The sequence below is a fragment of the Poromitra crassiceps genome, assembly GCF_964638095.1.
Source record: "Poromitra crassiceps genome assembly, chromosome: 10".
In the NCBI taxonomy this organism is placed as follows: domain Eukaryota; kingdom Metazoa; phylum Chordata; class Actinopteri; order Beryciformes; family Melamphaidae; genus Poromitra; species Poromitra crassiceps.
Window position 1 is genome coordinate 54,261,896 of NC_139631.1, and position 15,520 is coordinate 54,277,415.

General features: G+C 45.5%; 1 protein-coding gene across 1 annotated transcript in view; it reads left to right on the plus strand.

Annotated features, from left to right (window-relative positions):
- top3b (DNA topoisomerase III beta) overlaps positions 1-15,520 on the plus strand; it is a 54,958-nt gene that overhangs the window by 22,906 nt on the left and 16,532 nt on the right. Inside the window, exons 8-15 of the mRNA XM_083643830.1 lie at positions 910-1,000; positions 2,276-2,430; positions 3,046-3,151; positions 4,295-4,441; positions 7,956-8,129; positions 8,400-8,528; positions 10,577-10,726; positions 15,206-15,306. Of these exons, the coding sequence (XP_083499956.1) occupies positions 910-1,000; positions 2,276-2,430; positions 3,046-3,151; positions 4,295-4,441; positions 7,956-8,129; positions 8,400-8,528; positions 10,577-10,726; positions 15,206-15,306 (1,053 nt within the window). The remainder of the gene's footprint in view (positions 1-909; positions 1,001-2,275; positions 2,431-3,045; positions 3,152-4,294; positions 4,442-7,955; positions 8,130-8,399; positions 8,529-10,576; positions 10,727-15,205; positions 15,307-15,520) is intronic.

The window sequence follows — 15,520 nt, forward strand, 5'->3', positions numbered from 1 at the left end:
GCTGCACACTTACCGTACATCTGCCAGTTCATCAATGTTGTTAGATGATTCCTGAAAGACGGAGTGCTGTCCTCACTCCACACCTGCACTTCATGTGTGTCTGTGCACTTTGTCCCTGCGCAGCACTTTGTCCCTGCGCAGCACAGTCTTATGTGGGGAGCAGATGCACCACATTTAGTGCTTTCAGACAGACACGGCTCCGGCTCTGTTCTGGAGTCTCAGAACCTTGGTGTTTTCTGGTGAACCAGCCCGTGTTCACACCAGTTTAAGCGGAACCAAAGTGGGAGGACATTATTCGGTAGTCCTTCAGTTTTTTAAGTTTATTAATTATTTGGTCTGGCGTTCGAGTGAACCCAGCCTTGGGTTGGTCTCTTCCGCAAGTTCAGCATACGACTTGTTCTTTCTTGTACTGCTTTCTAGCTTTTCTTGAGATTCGGTAGATGCCCAAATCGCCACTAAACATTTGGTTTCCTCAGGAGACCACTGCAAATTATTTTTCTCCATGTTGTCACTGTCTTCTTCTCCTTCCTGCTCGTTTTCACAGCCTAGAATAAGACACGCGCACTGATGATGTCACGGTTCCCAAGGAAAAAACTATTTTTTGGTTCCGCTGAGAACCAACTTTTCAGGTTCCGAACCAATAATTTCTTCGGTCTGAACGCGCCGGCCGGTTCAAATTTGGGTTCGGGAACCGGAACCGGCACGGAGCCCTGCCGGTGTGAAAGCCCTAACAGTGGTCAGAGGAACCAAGAGGAGGGCCGGCGACAGAGCTATAGGCTCCTTTCATAGAGCCGTAGCACAGGGCCAATGTCTTGTTACCTACACCTAATGTACTGTTTACAGACTGTTGACAGACTGTTGACAGACTTGTGACATAAGCTGTGTCATTCTGCCCTTTCTCTCCTCCAGGTGGAGTCAGTGAGTAAGAAGGAGAAGGCCAAGCAGAGGCCACAGGCCTTGAACACTGTGGAGATGTTGCGAGTGGCCAGCTCTGCCCTAGGTACATCTGCAGCATGACATCTATCAGCTTATATCATTGATCTATTCACCTTATTCTTTGCCCATACAAGGACGCTTCTGCATGACGTCATTTCGTAATCGTCTTTCCGGTTTTAAACACGGAAGTAGAGTACGCCTACCGCAGTCATTTAGATTTGCGAAAAACCTGTTTTCAAGCTAAAAAAAACCCCAAACTGTTTTAAAGTTTTAATATTTGTCGGGTGAGAACGTAACATATATGTGACCAGTTTATCAGAATAACGCCTATTGGAAATCCTTAACGAGCAGTGAGGACCGGGAGCGCTGACTGTGCTGACAGTGGTCGGACTAGCTATCTGTCAAACCCTACTACTGGCAGTGAGAAAACACTGTCGACGTGCTTTTGTAACTAACGTTAAATGCCGACCGGGTACAGCCATCGGCTCCTCGCAGCGGTAACGTTATGAACATGTAACTGAAGTTGGCCGCAGTGTAGCTTAATTCTGAATGTTGCCAAACTTCATTCATACTGACGTTTTATTTTGAAAATGGCTAGACTAAATGACTAGAAAGCTGGAATAATACACTAACAAACTACACTAGACCACCAAAATCTGTGTTTTTATTTTACTATCCTAGAACTTGGTGCTAATGGCGTTAGCATACTCCATCACATACATGAAACGGTGAGCATTTGAGCTAACACATTGTAACATTGTAACAGGAACATTACTAATGTGATCTGGGTGATGTACCCCAGCCTGCGAGCTTTCAAACCATCTCAGGCTAATTTGAATTCAACCCAGCTAAAAACAAAGAAAATAGCAGTTTGGAGAGTGGTAGGAAGTGAAATGTGTGTGCGTTTTCTTTTCAAAATCCCACTTTAACACCTGTCTGATGAGTAAAGGCTCATTTATACTCCCATTTTCATACAAAAATTAATGCGTCTGTTTCAAACGGTGTAATCGTCACTGGCCACATACAGTACTTCCATGCCTCTTTCTCAATTGAGTGTCCACTGTCCAGTTGCAGTTGCAGTTAGTGAGGGGAACCAGTGTTCTTCTGTGCCTTGAGCTGACAGCACAGCCATTTCTTCCCTCTTCCATACCTAGAATGACATGTTTTTTATGTCAAAAAGGAAAAGAGAGTTTGCACACTGCAAGGCTCCAAGTTTGAGTGTATTTATTTGACAGCGGTGGCGGTAACGTTTCGGGCAGCACCCTGCCCTTCCTCAGACCAAATTCAGGTTTGGATGTGTGTGTCTCTACTTTTTCCTCGTGTTTTTGATGTCACACAGGAATGGGTCCCCAGCATACCATGCAGATTGCAGAGCGCCTGTACACGCAGGGCTACATCAGCTACCCACGTACAGAAACCACCCACTACCCGGAGAACTTTGACCTGAAGGGAGCCCTGAAGCAGCAGGCCAACAACCCCTTCTGGGCACAGGAGGTGAGGGCCACACTCATGTACCTTGATCTGTCTTTGTGCACACAGGCACACAGGCTGACAAATGATGCTTAAATTAGGCCCTGAAATAATAATTATATCATATTTCAGGTTCATTCTAAGATAGTGATATGATATGACAAAATACTGAAAAATATTTTAAGATTTCAAGAACATGCAATTGCAATAAGTGTTAGACTTCAGCATAAACGTTAACAGTTTGCCTTCAAATATTCAAATATGCCATCAGATATGACCGTGGTTTGTTGTACATGCTCTTTTGTAACCAAAGTACCACTTCCACACTACTGAAGCCACTCCCCTTTTTGGAGTTAACTCCTCCCCCGTGGAGCCACTTTCAGCCATGCTTGTTGTTGCTGTGCGTATGACCGTTACGCAGCGTAACGGTGTGACTTCATTACATCAACAGTATGAAGTTTTTGACAATATGAATATGAATTGTAACGATATATCCATAACGATACGATATGGCGCACCCCTAGCTTGAATGTGGGTCCAGGGAGGCTTTAATGTGTATGTGCAAACATACTATGGCTGAAATAAATAATTCTGATGAAGTTCCCCTCAGAGACGTTTGACCTTTGACCTCTCCAACAGGTGAAGGCTCTGCTGGCAGCTGGACTGAATCGGCCCAGGAAAGGATCGGATGCAGGAGACCATCCTCCCATCACACCCATGCGTGCTGCCTCAGAGGGAGAGCTGGGTGGGTCATACCATGCGTGCTGCCTCAAAGGGAGAGCTGGGTGGGTCATACCATGCGTGCTGCCTCAGAGGGAGAGCTGGGTGGGTCATACCATGCGTGCTGCCTGAGAGGGAGAGCTGGGTGGGTCATACCATGCGTGCTGCCTCAGAGGGAGAGCTGGGTGGGTCATACCATGCGTGCTGCCTCAGAGGGAGAGCTGGGTGGGTCATACCATGCGTGCTGCCTCAGAGGGAGAGCTGGGTGGGTCATACCATGCGTGCTGCCTCAGAGGGAGAGCTGGGTGGGTCATACCATGCGTGCTGCCTCAGAGGGAGAGCTGGGTGGGTCATACCATGCGTGCTGCCTCAGAGGGAGAGCTGGGTGGGTCATACCATGCGTGCTGCCTCAGAGGGAGAGCTGGGTGGGTCATACCATGCGTGCTGCCTCAGAGGGAGAGCTGGGTGGGTCATACCATGCGTGCTGCCTCGGAGGGAGAGCTGGGTGGGTCATACCATGCGTGCTGCCTCAGAGGGAGAGCTGGGTGGGTCATACATCTATTTATGCTATATAGTCATCTGACAATGGTTCAAAGTCCTAAATACCTCATAATAACGACATTAGCTGTCACCCAAAAGTCAAAATGTCTTTAATTATATGATCTAAACTCCAGAGCCAGACCTTAAGCTTTCAGACTCTTCAATATTGTAATATTATCAGAAAAAGCTGATTGACCTCGACCTTCTGAACTGTGGTACCCAGTCCCCCTAGCATTGCTGTTAGGAATGGTCAGGCACACTTTTAAGGGAGAAGGTGCAAGATAATTTTCATGTTCTTTGCGGGGGTCTTATTATTTCATTCTACCTGCTGTTAAAAAATGGTCAAACCTGCAGACACCTCAGCTAGTGGTCAAACCTGCAGACACCTCAGCTAGTGGTCAAACCTGCAGACACCTCAGTTAGTGGTCAAACCTGCAGACACCTCAGCTAGTGGTCAAACCTGCAGACACCTCAGCTAGTGGTCAAACCTGCAGACACCTCAGCTAGTGGTCAAACCTGCAGACACCTCAGCTAGTGGTCCTGTATTGGCTGTTGTTGGGCCTGTGAAATATTTACATTGTAAAGTGTACATTAACCCCGGAGCTTCATGTTCTCGTCTGTTCCACAGGAAGTGACGGCTGGCAGCTGTACGAGTACATCACACGACATTTCATCGCCACTGTCAGCGAGGACTGCAAGTACCTGCAGACCACCATCGAGTTCAGCATCGGCCTGGAGGCCTTCTCCTGCAGCGGCAAAACCCTCATATCAGCAGGTAAGACCGCTTGAGTCCAATGGCCCATTCCCACCGCTGGTATTGGTGCAGCTCTGCCCGGCTCCACTCGCTTTTTTGTAGCTTTCCACCGCTCAAAAACCGGGACAACCCGGGTTGAGTCGTACTTTTCCTAGCCTCTGTCGAGGTTCCAGGGCTGTGGCCACGGTACCATACAGTGACGTGAAAACACTGCAGACGACTGATTGGTCAGGCAGAATCGTGTTTACTGTGTCTCTGGATACCAGTTTAGTGGTGCTTACCTTCTCTTGTGTAACGTTAATTCCCAAACTCCTGTTATTTCCAGCAGAGTGTTCCTGAAAGGTTTGCTTATATTTTTGTTTAAATAAGAACCTGTACAGTGTTTCCCACAGGATTTAGAGTATTTGTGGTGGGGGACCGCAGACCCCCTAGAGGTGTGCGGGGGCATGCCCCCCCCGCCAGAGATTTTTTTTTAACATTTTAAAGTAAAATGCATGAATTTGGTGTACTTTGAGAAAGCTTAAGAGCAAAATTAAAAGGCTAGATCTATGAAGAACATGTCATCATTACTGTGCTGTGTTTACAATGACAAACAAAATTTGTCCCTATAGGTCAGGGATACTCAACTTGCTTTGCCCGGGGGCCACTTTCGTGAAATGATAGAAGGCGAGGGGCCAGTTCATAAACAAACAATATAAATTTTTCTGTAGCGGATTGTAGGTTTTTGGGGTGTCAGCCGGAGTTTAGGCTGATAATGTTGTGCACACCGGATAGTTAGTTAGGTTAAGTTATAGGGGTGGGGGAAAAAATCGATTCACCTAAGTATCGCGATTTTTAATGTCACGATTTTTTGGATCTATCTTTTATTCCAGAATCGATAATCGCAAAAAAAAAAAATTTTTTTTTTTTTTTTGGGTGCTTGCAGTCAGGCCACTCACTGAACAGCAGGCCAGGCGCCGCCTACTGGTTTACTAGTGGTTTTATTACTTTATTAGTTAGTCTGAAGTAATAATTACACTTCAGGGTTAAAGTGGGTGCATCTCATTGTAAAATTGGACTTCAAACGGCCCAAATCTGGCTTCAAACGGCCCAAATTTCACGCGCGTTGGCCCATATCGGCCTGGCCTGCTTGGTATCTAATGCCCGGCCTGAATTATGATCCCAGTCTGCCCCTGTTTTTAACTATATCGCCCAGCCCTACTCATGATATATAATATACAGTCTCTAGTGTATGATTCAACTTTTCCCATGTTCTAATCTAGTGTAAAAAAGCAAACAAACTGAAAAAAGAAAAGAAAAAAATAAACAAAAATCGCAATAAATCGTAATATCGAATCGCAATAATCGTAGAATCGCAATACTTAAGAATCGCAATATAAATCGAATCGGCACCCAAGAATCGTGATAGTATCGAATCGGGAGATAAGTGAATCGCCACAGCCCTATTAAGTTACCGTAGTTAGGTTAAGTACATACATAAGTGCCTGGGTAGCGAGCAGATGGCGGTATTTGACAATTTAGCAGCTAAATCATAGATTATTGAAAGATATTCTATATTCCAAACTGAAATGCTATAACAGAAGTATTGGCCAGAATGACATGAACATTTGGACACTTATTCAGCGGGTATCTTGCATGTTGCGTTCAGGTGCACTGTAAATTGTTTGTTTTTTTGTTTTGTTTTTGGTCAACATCTGTTTGTGGCAGTCAAAATCCTTTTGTGGCGGTGCGCCATAAATTCCTTTATGTATGGGAAACACTGCTTAAATCTAAACTTGAATGTTAGGCCATGTCCACACGGAGACGACTTTAGGTGTATCCGCTAAAGTTTTTTGTCATATAGCCGTTTCGTCCAGATGGAACCGCGTTCTGGGACTATACGTTCTGGCCGTATACGCTAATTTTTCAAAACGGGTCCCAGAGTGATTAAATCTGAAGACGCCACCCTTGCATTTCCGTGTTTACAACCCATACGCATCTTTCCTGAAACGATGACGCCATAGCCCCACCTCTCTCCACCAGCAACAATAATGGCAGTAACGTTCGTGCTAAAGCAGTGGGGATCTTGCAGCAAAATATAATGCTCCTCTATTACCACCGTCAGCAACAAGTGGACACGGAGAACAGCGTGTAGGCTACAACATCCTCAGGGCTCCACACAGCTGACTCTTCCCATCCACCCCTCCCCTCCCTTCATCGGATATTTCCCAGAAGGCTTAGCGGCGGCTACATTTTTACAATAACACAAACAAAATCAGGCTTAACGTGTTAGATAGAAATTATATTTATTTTTAATACAACATGCAATTCTGGAATATTTTAATATTGGACAAAATGAAATGAAGTAAAATCTAAACCCTGAGTGTAACCAACATACTCTCTTGCCCTATATATAGCCCTCGTAAATACAACGTGAATAGGGAAGTGAGAGGTTTGAGGAACACGCGGTTGCACTGTGATGTCTGTCCGCTCGTGTCCACTTCAACAAGACTTTAGCTTACTTGACGCGACTTTTTCCAATAAAAACACATTTATGCCATGAGTTTATATAATGTATATTTATGTTGCATCATTTAGCCTGTGCTGTGATGTGCAGGAGCGGCCAATACGCTGGGATGTGTTTGCAACATGTCTAAAGATCATGGAAGTGGATGATATCAGGAATGTCACCGATAGTTAACGTTTTATATTGTAGGCTACAGGGAGACCATCAGCCCTGCTGAACAGCTCTGCATTTGCCTGTATACTGTAGGTTTCATCATTTTATTCATCGACATGGCAAACCAAACCTCCCCGCAAAGCCAAGGGTTTAAGCTGCTGCTACAGTGAGATACACATTATAGACTGTGCGCCCCTAGAGGTTGTATGCCATTATTGACGAGATTGTCTTTCTCTGTTATTCTACAGCGGTTTCAGTGGTTTCATGTGGATACACACATTTCTTGAAACGTTTCCATGTTTATGGAAAACTTTTTTGAAACGAAAAAAAAAAAGATAGCTTCCGTCTCCGTGTGGACATGGCCTTAGACTATGGAATATCAATCACTCATACATTTGAATGCTAATGAGGACGTCTCTTTGCATCTACCTGATCTGCAAACACGAAGAGAACAGGCCACTGTGAAGCTGATTCAGGAAATGCAGCAGCCTAACCACCCGCTCCACCACATCCTCCCTCCTAGTAAGGAAGAAAGGACTGGCCGTGTTCTGCGCAGAGGCAATCAGTTGTCTTTGCCAAAAACCAGAACAAATAGACTGAGAAACTCCACCATCTCCTGTGGCGTCAGGCTTTTTAATGGGCTGTAGCGTTGATTGTATTTTTGATGTTGGGGTCTGTTTTAATAATGCATAATGTATGTGTATTTTTTTGTTGTTTTTTCGAGTGTACATTCTGCATAATTCAATCATGTATTGCAAGTCAGAATGATTAAACTCAAACTCAAAACTCAAACTCAAACTAATGAATAAAAAGTGGTCTTGTGTCATGTGATGTTATGATGGTAGTGAGCTGAATAAGTATGTAATGGGTCCCCAGGTTTCACAGAGGTGATGCCTTGGCAGGGCATCCCTCTTGAGGAGGCCATGCCCGTGTGCGAGCGTGGAGACACATATACGGTGGACGAGATCAAGCTGGTGGAGAAGCAGACCAGCCCCCCGGACTACCTGACCGAGGCCGAGCTCATCACCCTCATGGAGAAACATGGCATAGGTAGGGCGGCGTCTGACCACAAACACACTGCTACGGTATTTAGTGGGTTATCATTGATGTTTTTGAGGGGAAACCTTTCTATAAGGATTAAAAAAAATTTTTTTTGCATAGTATACCTTTAACTTGGGTTGCATTCGGACTCAAGGTGCATGTAAATACAAATGAATTGCAGCCACATCACAATGCTGCTCAGGCTGTGTATGTCTATGCGTTTTGTGGGGGAATATGTGTACTGCAGCTAACAGCTCTTATATTGCCTCCATGCTCCAGGTACAGATGCCAGCATCCCGGTCCACATAAACAACATCTGCCAGAGGAACTATGTGACGGTGGAGAACGGACGCAAGCTGAAGCCCACAAACCTGGGCATCGTCCTGGTGCACGGCTACTACAAGACAGGTCATTGCCTCATCATATGGATGTTTCCCTGTGATTTGTTCCAATGCATCAGATCCTACTAGGTCTACAGGTTGTACCAGTGCACCAGATCCTACTAGGTCTACAGGTTGTACCAGTGCACCAGATCCTACTAGGTCTACAGGTTGTACCAGTGCACCAGATCCTACTAGGTCTACAGGTTGTACCAGTGCATCAGATCCTACTAGGTCTACAGGTTGTACCAGTGCATCAGATCCTACTAGGTCTACAGGTTGTACCAGTGCATCAGATCCTACTAGGTCTACAGGTTGTACCAGTGCATCAGATCCTACTAGGTCTACAGGTTGTGCCAGTGCACCAGATCCTACTAGGTCTACAGGTTGTACCAGTGCATCAGATCCTACTAGGTCTACAGGTTGTACCAGTGCACCAGATCCTACTAGGTCTACAGGTTGTACCAGTGCATCAGATCCTACTAGGTCTACAGGTTGTACCAGTGCATCAGATCCTACTAGGTCTACAGGTTGTGCCAGTGCATCAGATCCTACTAGGTCTACAGGTTGTGCCAGTGCATCAGATCCTACTAGGTCTACAGGTTGTACCAGTGCATCAGATCCTACTAGGTCTACAGGTTGTACCAGTGCATCAGATCCTACTAGGTCTACAGGTTGTGCCAGTGCACCAGATCCTACTAGGTCTACAGGTTGTACCAGTGCACCAGATCCTACTAGGTCTACAGGTTGTACCAGTGCATCAGATCCTACTAGGTCTACAGGTTGTACCAGTGCATCAGATCCTACTAGGTCTACAGGTTGTACCAGTGCACCAGATCCTACTAGGTCTACAGGTTGTACCAGTGCATCAGATCCTACTAGGTCTACAGGTTGTACCAGTGCATCAGATCCTACTAGGTCTACAGGTTGTGCCAGTGCACCAGATCCTACTAGGTCTACAGGTTGTACCAGTGCATCAGATCCTACTAGGTCTACAGGTTGTACCAGTGCATCAGATCCTACTAGGTCTACAGGTTGTACCAGTGCATCAGATCCTACTAGGTCTACAGGTTGTGCCAGTGCATCAGATCCTACTAGGTCTACAGGTTGTGCCAGTGCATCAGATCCTACTAGGTCTACAGGTTGTACCAGTGCACCAGATCCTACTAGGTCTACAGGTTGTACCAGTGCATCAGATCCTACTAGGTCTACAGGTTGTGCCAGTGCATCAGATCCTACTAGGTCTACAGGTTGTACCAGTGCATCAGATCCTACTAGGTCTACAGGTTGTACCAGTGCATCAGATCCTACTAGGTCTACAGGTTGTACCAGTGCATCAGATCCTACTAGGTCTACAGGTTGTACCAGTGCATCAGATCCTACTAGGTCTACAGGTTGGCACAATGTTGCTGAAGCATCAGTGGACACTCTTGTAAACTACTTGACCTACAAGCTTTTTGGTTGCCATGACGTAGGAGCTCCCATCTAGTCGACTGTTTGGGAACTGGTTCAATGAAATATATAGGTTGCATTATTAGACTTAGACATACTGCCAAACCAAATCGGATTTTTGGCATATCCAGTGTGGAGTCGGATTGATTTGATCAAGTCTGAACAGCAAAAATCCACATGGAATCCGATCCACCACAGGGATAGGAAGGTGGTAGAGAGTTGGGTTTCGAAGGGCGGGTAGGGGGAGTGGCTAGGGAGATGTAGGCGGTGGGAGCTGGATGGTCACACCACTGCGCCGTGGGCTTAAGGGTTTGTGCTTGTTGGCAATGTGGACAGTCTGTCTTAGAAAAATCACAACAAGGAGCTGACGCCGCAGAGTCACATTTTCGAGGAGCTGCACGCCCCCACTGCCGAGCTGCGCCGATAGGACGCCTAGCTGCGGCGACCCCCTTGGCGCAGTCAGCGCCGGCGATTTCGCTCCAGCATAATTTGCGCTTTAATAGGAACAACAAATAGAATTGTAATGTGGTTAAATACTACATTGTGGATGCAATTGCGAGTGGGCTAACTGAACTAAACCACAGATGATGTGTACCTATGTTTATGTGGATGTGTGTTTTGCAGATTTGGAGCTGGTGCTGCCCACCATACGCAGCGCTGTGGAGAAGCAGTTAACCCTCATAGCCCAGGGCAAGGCCAACTTCCAGCAGGTGCTGCAGCACACGCTGGACATCTTCAAGAGGAAGTTCCACTACTTTGTGGACTCCATCGGCAGTAAGTCCACTGCAGCTCAACCCAGGGCTCTGACATGAGCTGGAGGAGGCAGTAAGTCTACTGCAGCTCAACCAGGGCTCTGACATGAGCTGGAGGAGCCCATGGCTTCAAGGGTTTGTCTCCAAAAGGAGAGAACATGCGCACATCCCAGTGAAGGTTTTCAGCTCCCAATGCTCTATATTATTATGAATTAATATTCATTAATATTTATATTTATTCACCCATTTTAGAGTGTGTTGACCGCTACGTCTTCAAGACAATGTTTGACCCCTTACATACCTGCCAACACTCCCGATTTAGGCGGGCCTTTCTCCCACTGTGCTCCCGCTTGGTAATTTCTCCCGATTTGTAGGATATGTGTCGTGGTACCTGGCAACCCAACCCAGCCAGAGGCAGTGATGAGTGACGCACGGTGCGTCACTGTGCTGAGTGAACTCGCTCAAGCGGCTCTTGGTGAGGCGCTCTGCCATAATGTATACAGTCAAAGAGCTCTGCCCACTTTGCCACTGGAAATGGAGGAAACAGGTCCCAAGAAGAAGGGATACGCAACCAATCTCAGTCCACTTGGTGTGAGACCATCCTGTTTCTAACCACTACCCACATCAGGAAATATTATGCGTTTTACAAGCTATGTCGGGCCGACTTTATCGCAGAACGCGGCGGGGAAATGAGGTTAGCAAACAAACATGCTAACGTTAAACATGGCAAACACAAACAAGCCATGAAAGAAGAGGGGAACTGCTAACATCACGTTCCTCATGAGAGGTGTGTCGGAGGCGGAGCAAGTCAGCAAGGCAGCAAGGCAAATGGCCATGCGAGTCACCAAGAAGATTTCTTTTTCATTTTTTGTGATGTAAATTTTAGATCACAAAGTTTCACACACAAAACTTTTGATCACATCTTTTGTACATTTTTGTATGTTTGTTTAATTTAATTGTATCATAATTTTACTGTGAGCTAAGAATTTCAGACTAATTTAAAAGTGATTTACTTTACATCCGTGGGGGGGGTGGGGGGGCGTTGAGGGTAGGCCATTCGGTGATACCCCAGAAAATCTCCCTCTTTTTCACAGCCCAATGTTGGCAGATACAGTGTAAGCCCTGTACAGCCCTTACCTTGGTCTTTACAGTATGCCCTTACCTTGGTCTTTACAGTATGCCCTTACCTTGGTCTTGAAGACAGTATGCCCTTACCTTGGTCTTGAAGACAGTATGCCCTTACCTTGTTGCCCTTACCTTACTAAGGTCCTTAGTCTTGAAGACATTGTTTCAACACGAGGTCTGGAAGACACCAGTTCCACCCTGAGTTCTTGAAGACCAAAAGTTGAAACATTGTGAAATAGTTTTAAAAAATATGTGGAAGCATTGGAAGTGGGGTGCAGTGTTCTGCCTTTTCATGATTCCCTTAAAGCAGGGGTGGCCAAACTACGGCCCGCGGGCCAACTGCGGCCCGCTGCCCGTTTTTAAGTGACCCGCCATGAATTTATTTATTTTCAACGAAAAAACGATTGAAAATGGGTTATACTACCCTGACCTGGTCTATTTATTTTAAACATTTTTAATACTGAATGAATGTTTAATACTAATGTTATGTTAAATTATCTCTGTCTTAACCTGTTGGCACAGGAAAAGAAAATTTTAAAACATACAGAAATACCCATTGTAACAGGTGAGCACATCAATAAACTATGTGTCATATATTTATTTAGGTAGAAATTAAATTTTTGATGGCACAAGGGTTTTCTGGTCAAAAACTTTTTGCAACGAAAACTGCCGTGCTTAACACATTGAATGCCAGCCATGTTTTCATTCCTGTAGGTAAGTTGTGCCAGGGGTGTTTTTGACGATTCTGGCTCATTTTACAACAGCCGAGGATTCTTTTCTGTTAAGAATTCATGAACACCAATCATCTAAAAATAACTAATAGAATGTGTGCTTTCTCTGTCTAAAAGAGTTAGTTTGCAGAGTTAGTAGTTATGTAGATATTAGCCGTTGAGTACAGCATGGTTTCAGCGTCTGGAAATTTATTCAGAGATAAATGGCTTTTTGTGAAACAGTCACTTTAACCATTCATTTTTGGCATCAGTAAGACCGTCAGACATTCTAAACAATAGTTTTGAACAGTAATTTCCTCCATAACAACAGGAAACACCCCTCTCATTCAAACTCCTCCCTCCGTGTGTCTTCTCCTCCTTCCTCCTGGCTGTACAGCGGGCGTGTCAGAAGCGCTTTTGCTGCTGCCTGCCTGTGTGCCTGCCTGCCTGCTTGCCTGCGTGCGGACGCTCCTTGTGCGAGTCAAGATGGGCCGGGGAATGCGTGGGCGATGGGCAGATGTTGATTCTGGCCTTTCTGAGGTGTTTCAAAGTGTGTTTCACCTATGATCTATTTTGCAAATCGCTCTCCGCTCTCTGTGTGCTGCTGCCGGTGCGCGGCCGCTCTCAGGCAAGACAAGTCTTGAATGGATTACTGTAAAATCGCCACGGCATTTCCTTGAACGGCTTGGTCCCGCGGCAGTTTTTTCTTTGATTTCGGTCGTCTGGGGGAGCACTGTCAACACTTAGTGGGTCGGTAAAATAGATTATACACATTATCTTGCTCCAATAGTGATCTCGAAGATGTAAAAGTTGTTGATTGATGTCCCACCGTCAAAAAAAAAAAATGTTTATGTAAGACGAGTAAACTCGGCTCTGGCACTTAACACATTGAGTGCCAAGGACGTCTGTGGACGTCCTAAAAAAAAGTAACGAGGAGTGCCAAGGACGTCTGTGGACGTCCTAAAATCATAATTCATATTATTCCATAATTCTGCTGTTTAAGGTCGTACCTAGCCAGTGAGCATGAATCCCTTCAAGGGATCACACGGCGCCACCTTAAACATCGTCACAGGAGCTGCTCCACCCACCTCAGATCCTTTACTTTGTACAGGAGACAGCGGAGAAAGCCGTGATCAAAGTGGAAACCGATGCATGCTTTCTGCCAGAGCCGTATATATTGCTCTGTCTACAGCGAGAGTGGGCTCGGCTGCATCCGCGCTCACAACTGAGCTCTTATGCTTCTATCTATCTCCACACGATTTCCTAGAAAGCCAGCATCCGAAGCCGAACGGCCAAGCCTTTTCGTTCAGTCGCGTTTGCCAGCGCGCATCATTTCCTTGATGGGCGCTGGGATCTGTCCGGGGCAAAAACGGAGTCGAGAAAACAAACTCTGTGCGTGTGGGAGGAGCCCGCAGCTCAGAGGTGGAGAGGGGGGGGGGGGTGTGTGGCACACAGGCTGCACAGAAACCACACCACACGCCACCACATCAGAAAACACCAGCCAGAGTCAGTGAATGTGCTCGAAATTAGAGTGCAAAAGGTATTCATAAAAGGGACTATATCTTGGAAAGTAAAAAAAAACGACAGAAAACCCTTGAAAGTGCACTTTTTTGAGAGGCTGTCATTTCATAATGGAACTGTCTAGAAACAAAATTTCTTCTTTGGAAGAAGCAGGAGTGTTCAATGTTTCATTAAAGTCCAGCCCCGTTAATATAGCCATAATAGAAAAAATTCTATAGCTGTTTTCAACTGAATGGAAGTGAATCTGGCACAGGCTCCAGACAATTTTACTGAAGCGCTGTGGCACTCAATGTGTTAAGCGTTGGATTATGTAAGACGAATTATTTCGGCTATGGCACTTAAGGTGTTAATATTGTTTGGCCCGCAACTCCTTATATTTTTCTGTATGCGGCCCACAACCAAAAAAGTTTGGCCACCCCTGCCTTAAAGGATTAATTTTATTTTCAACCTGGTCCTTATTTTCATAGATTTTGCCATCATGACAATTGACTGCTTTAGCTACCTTCAGTTCACCGAGAGCGCTGCTCTCCAATCTCCAACATTTGAACTGAGAAAACACTTAAAATGCCTCCTTTCAGCACAGTAACCCCAACCTGCCTACATCTCATTTATGGGTATTTTAACTAGCGTGCGCTACTGGCAAGAAGATCACTCAACTACTCTGATTCTGCTGTGTCATATTGGATTCTCACTTTGGGTGTCAACACAAGCGGTAAACATAGCAGGGAATAAATAAACTTATCAGTTATAGTGACACTAATCAAATAAACCAGACCTAAGACGTGTGAAAGTGTGAAATATCTGCTGTAGTTTGTTTATGGTTGATTCCAAAGTCACAAATTATTTTGGATTGTGGGCGTGTTCCAACGAGTAGAATGCTTTTGAGCTGAAGCAATGAAATGCCATTCTTCCTCTTCCAATATTACATGAGCTACGCTAAAGAAGTATCAACTGAACTCACGTTACTATAACTAAGATGGAGAGGAGGAGATTTGCTCAGATTGAATGTATGGGTCAATTCAAGAACAGGCATTTTAAGCAATTCAGTAGCAGCGTTTTGTGATTGGAGCCAAAGTGAATTGATATAGCCAAGGATCGACTGTTATGAAGGATTTTAGAGTACAGTTGTTGCTTGTGTTTTCTAGGCATGGATGAGCTGATGGAGGTATCCTTTTCCCCCATCGCTGCCAGTGGCAAGCCCATGTCCCGCTGCGGCAAGTGCCATCGCTTCATGAAGTACATCCAGGTCAGTAGCACAGGCAGAGCCATTGTGACTCCCTACAGTCAGCTCCCTAACCATTCCCATTGTGACTCCCTACAGTCAGCTCCCTAACCATTCCTGTTGTGACTCCCTACAGTCAGCTCCCTAACCATTCCCATTGTGACTCCCTACAGCCAGCTCCCTAACCATTCCCATTGTGACTCCCTACAGTCAGCTCCCTAACCATTCCTGTTGTGAC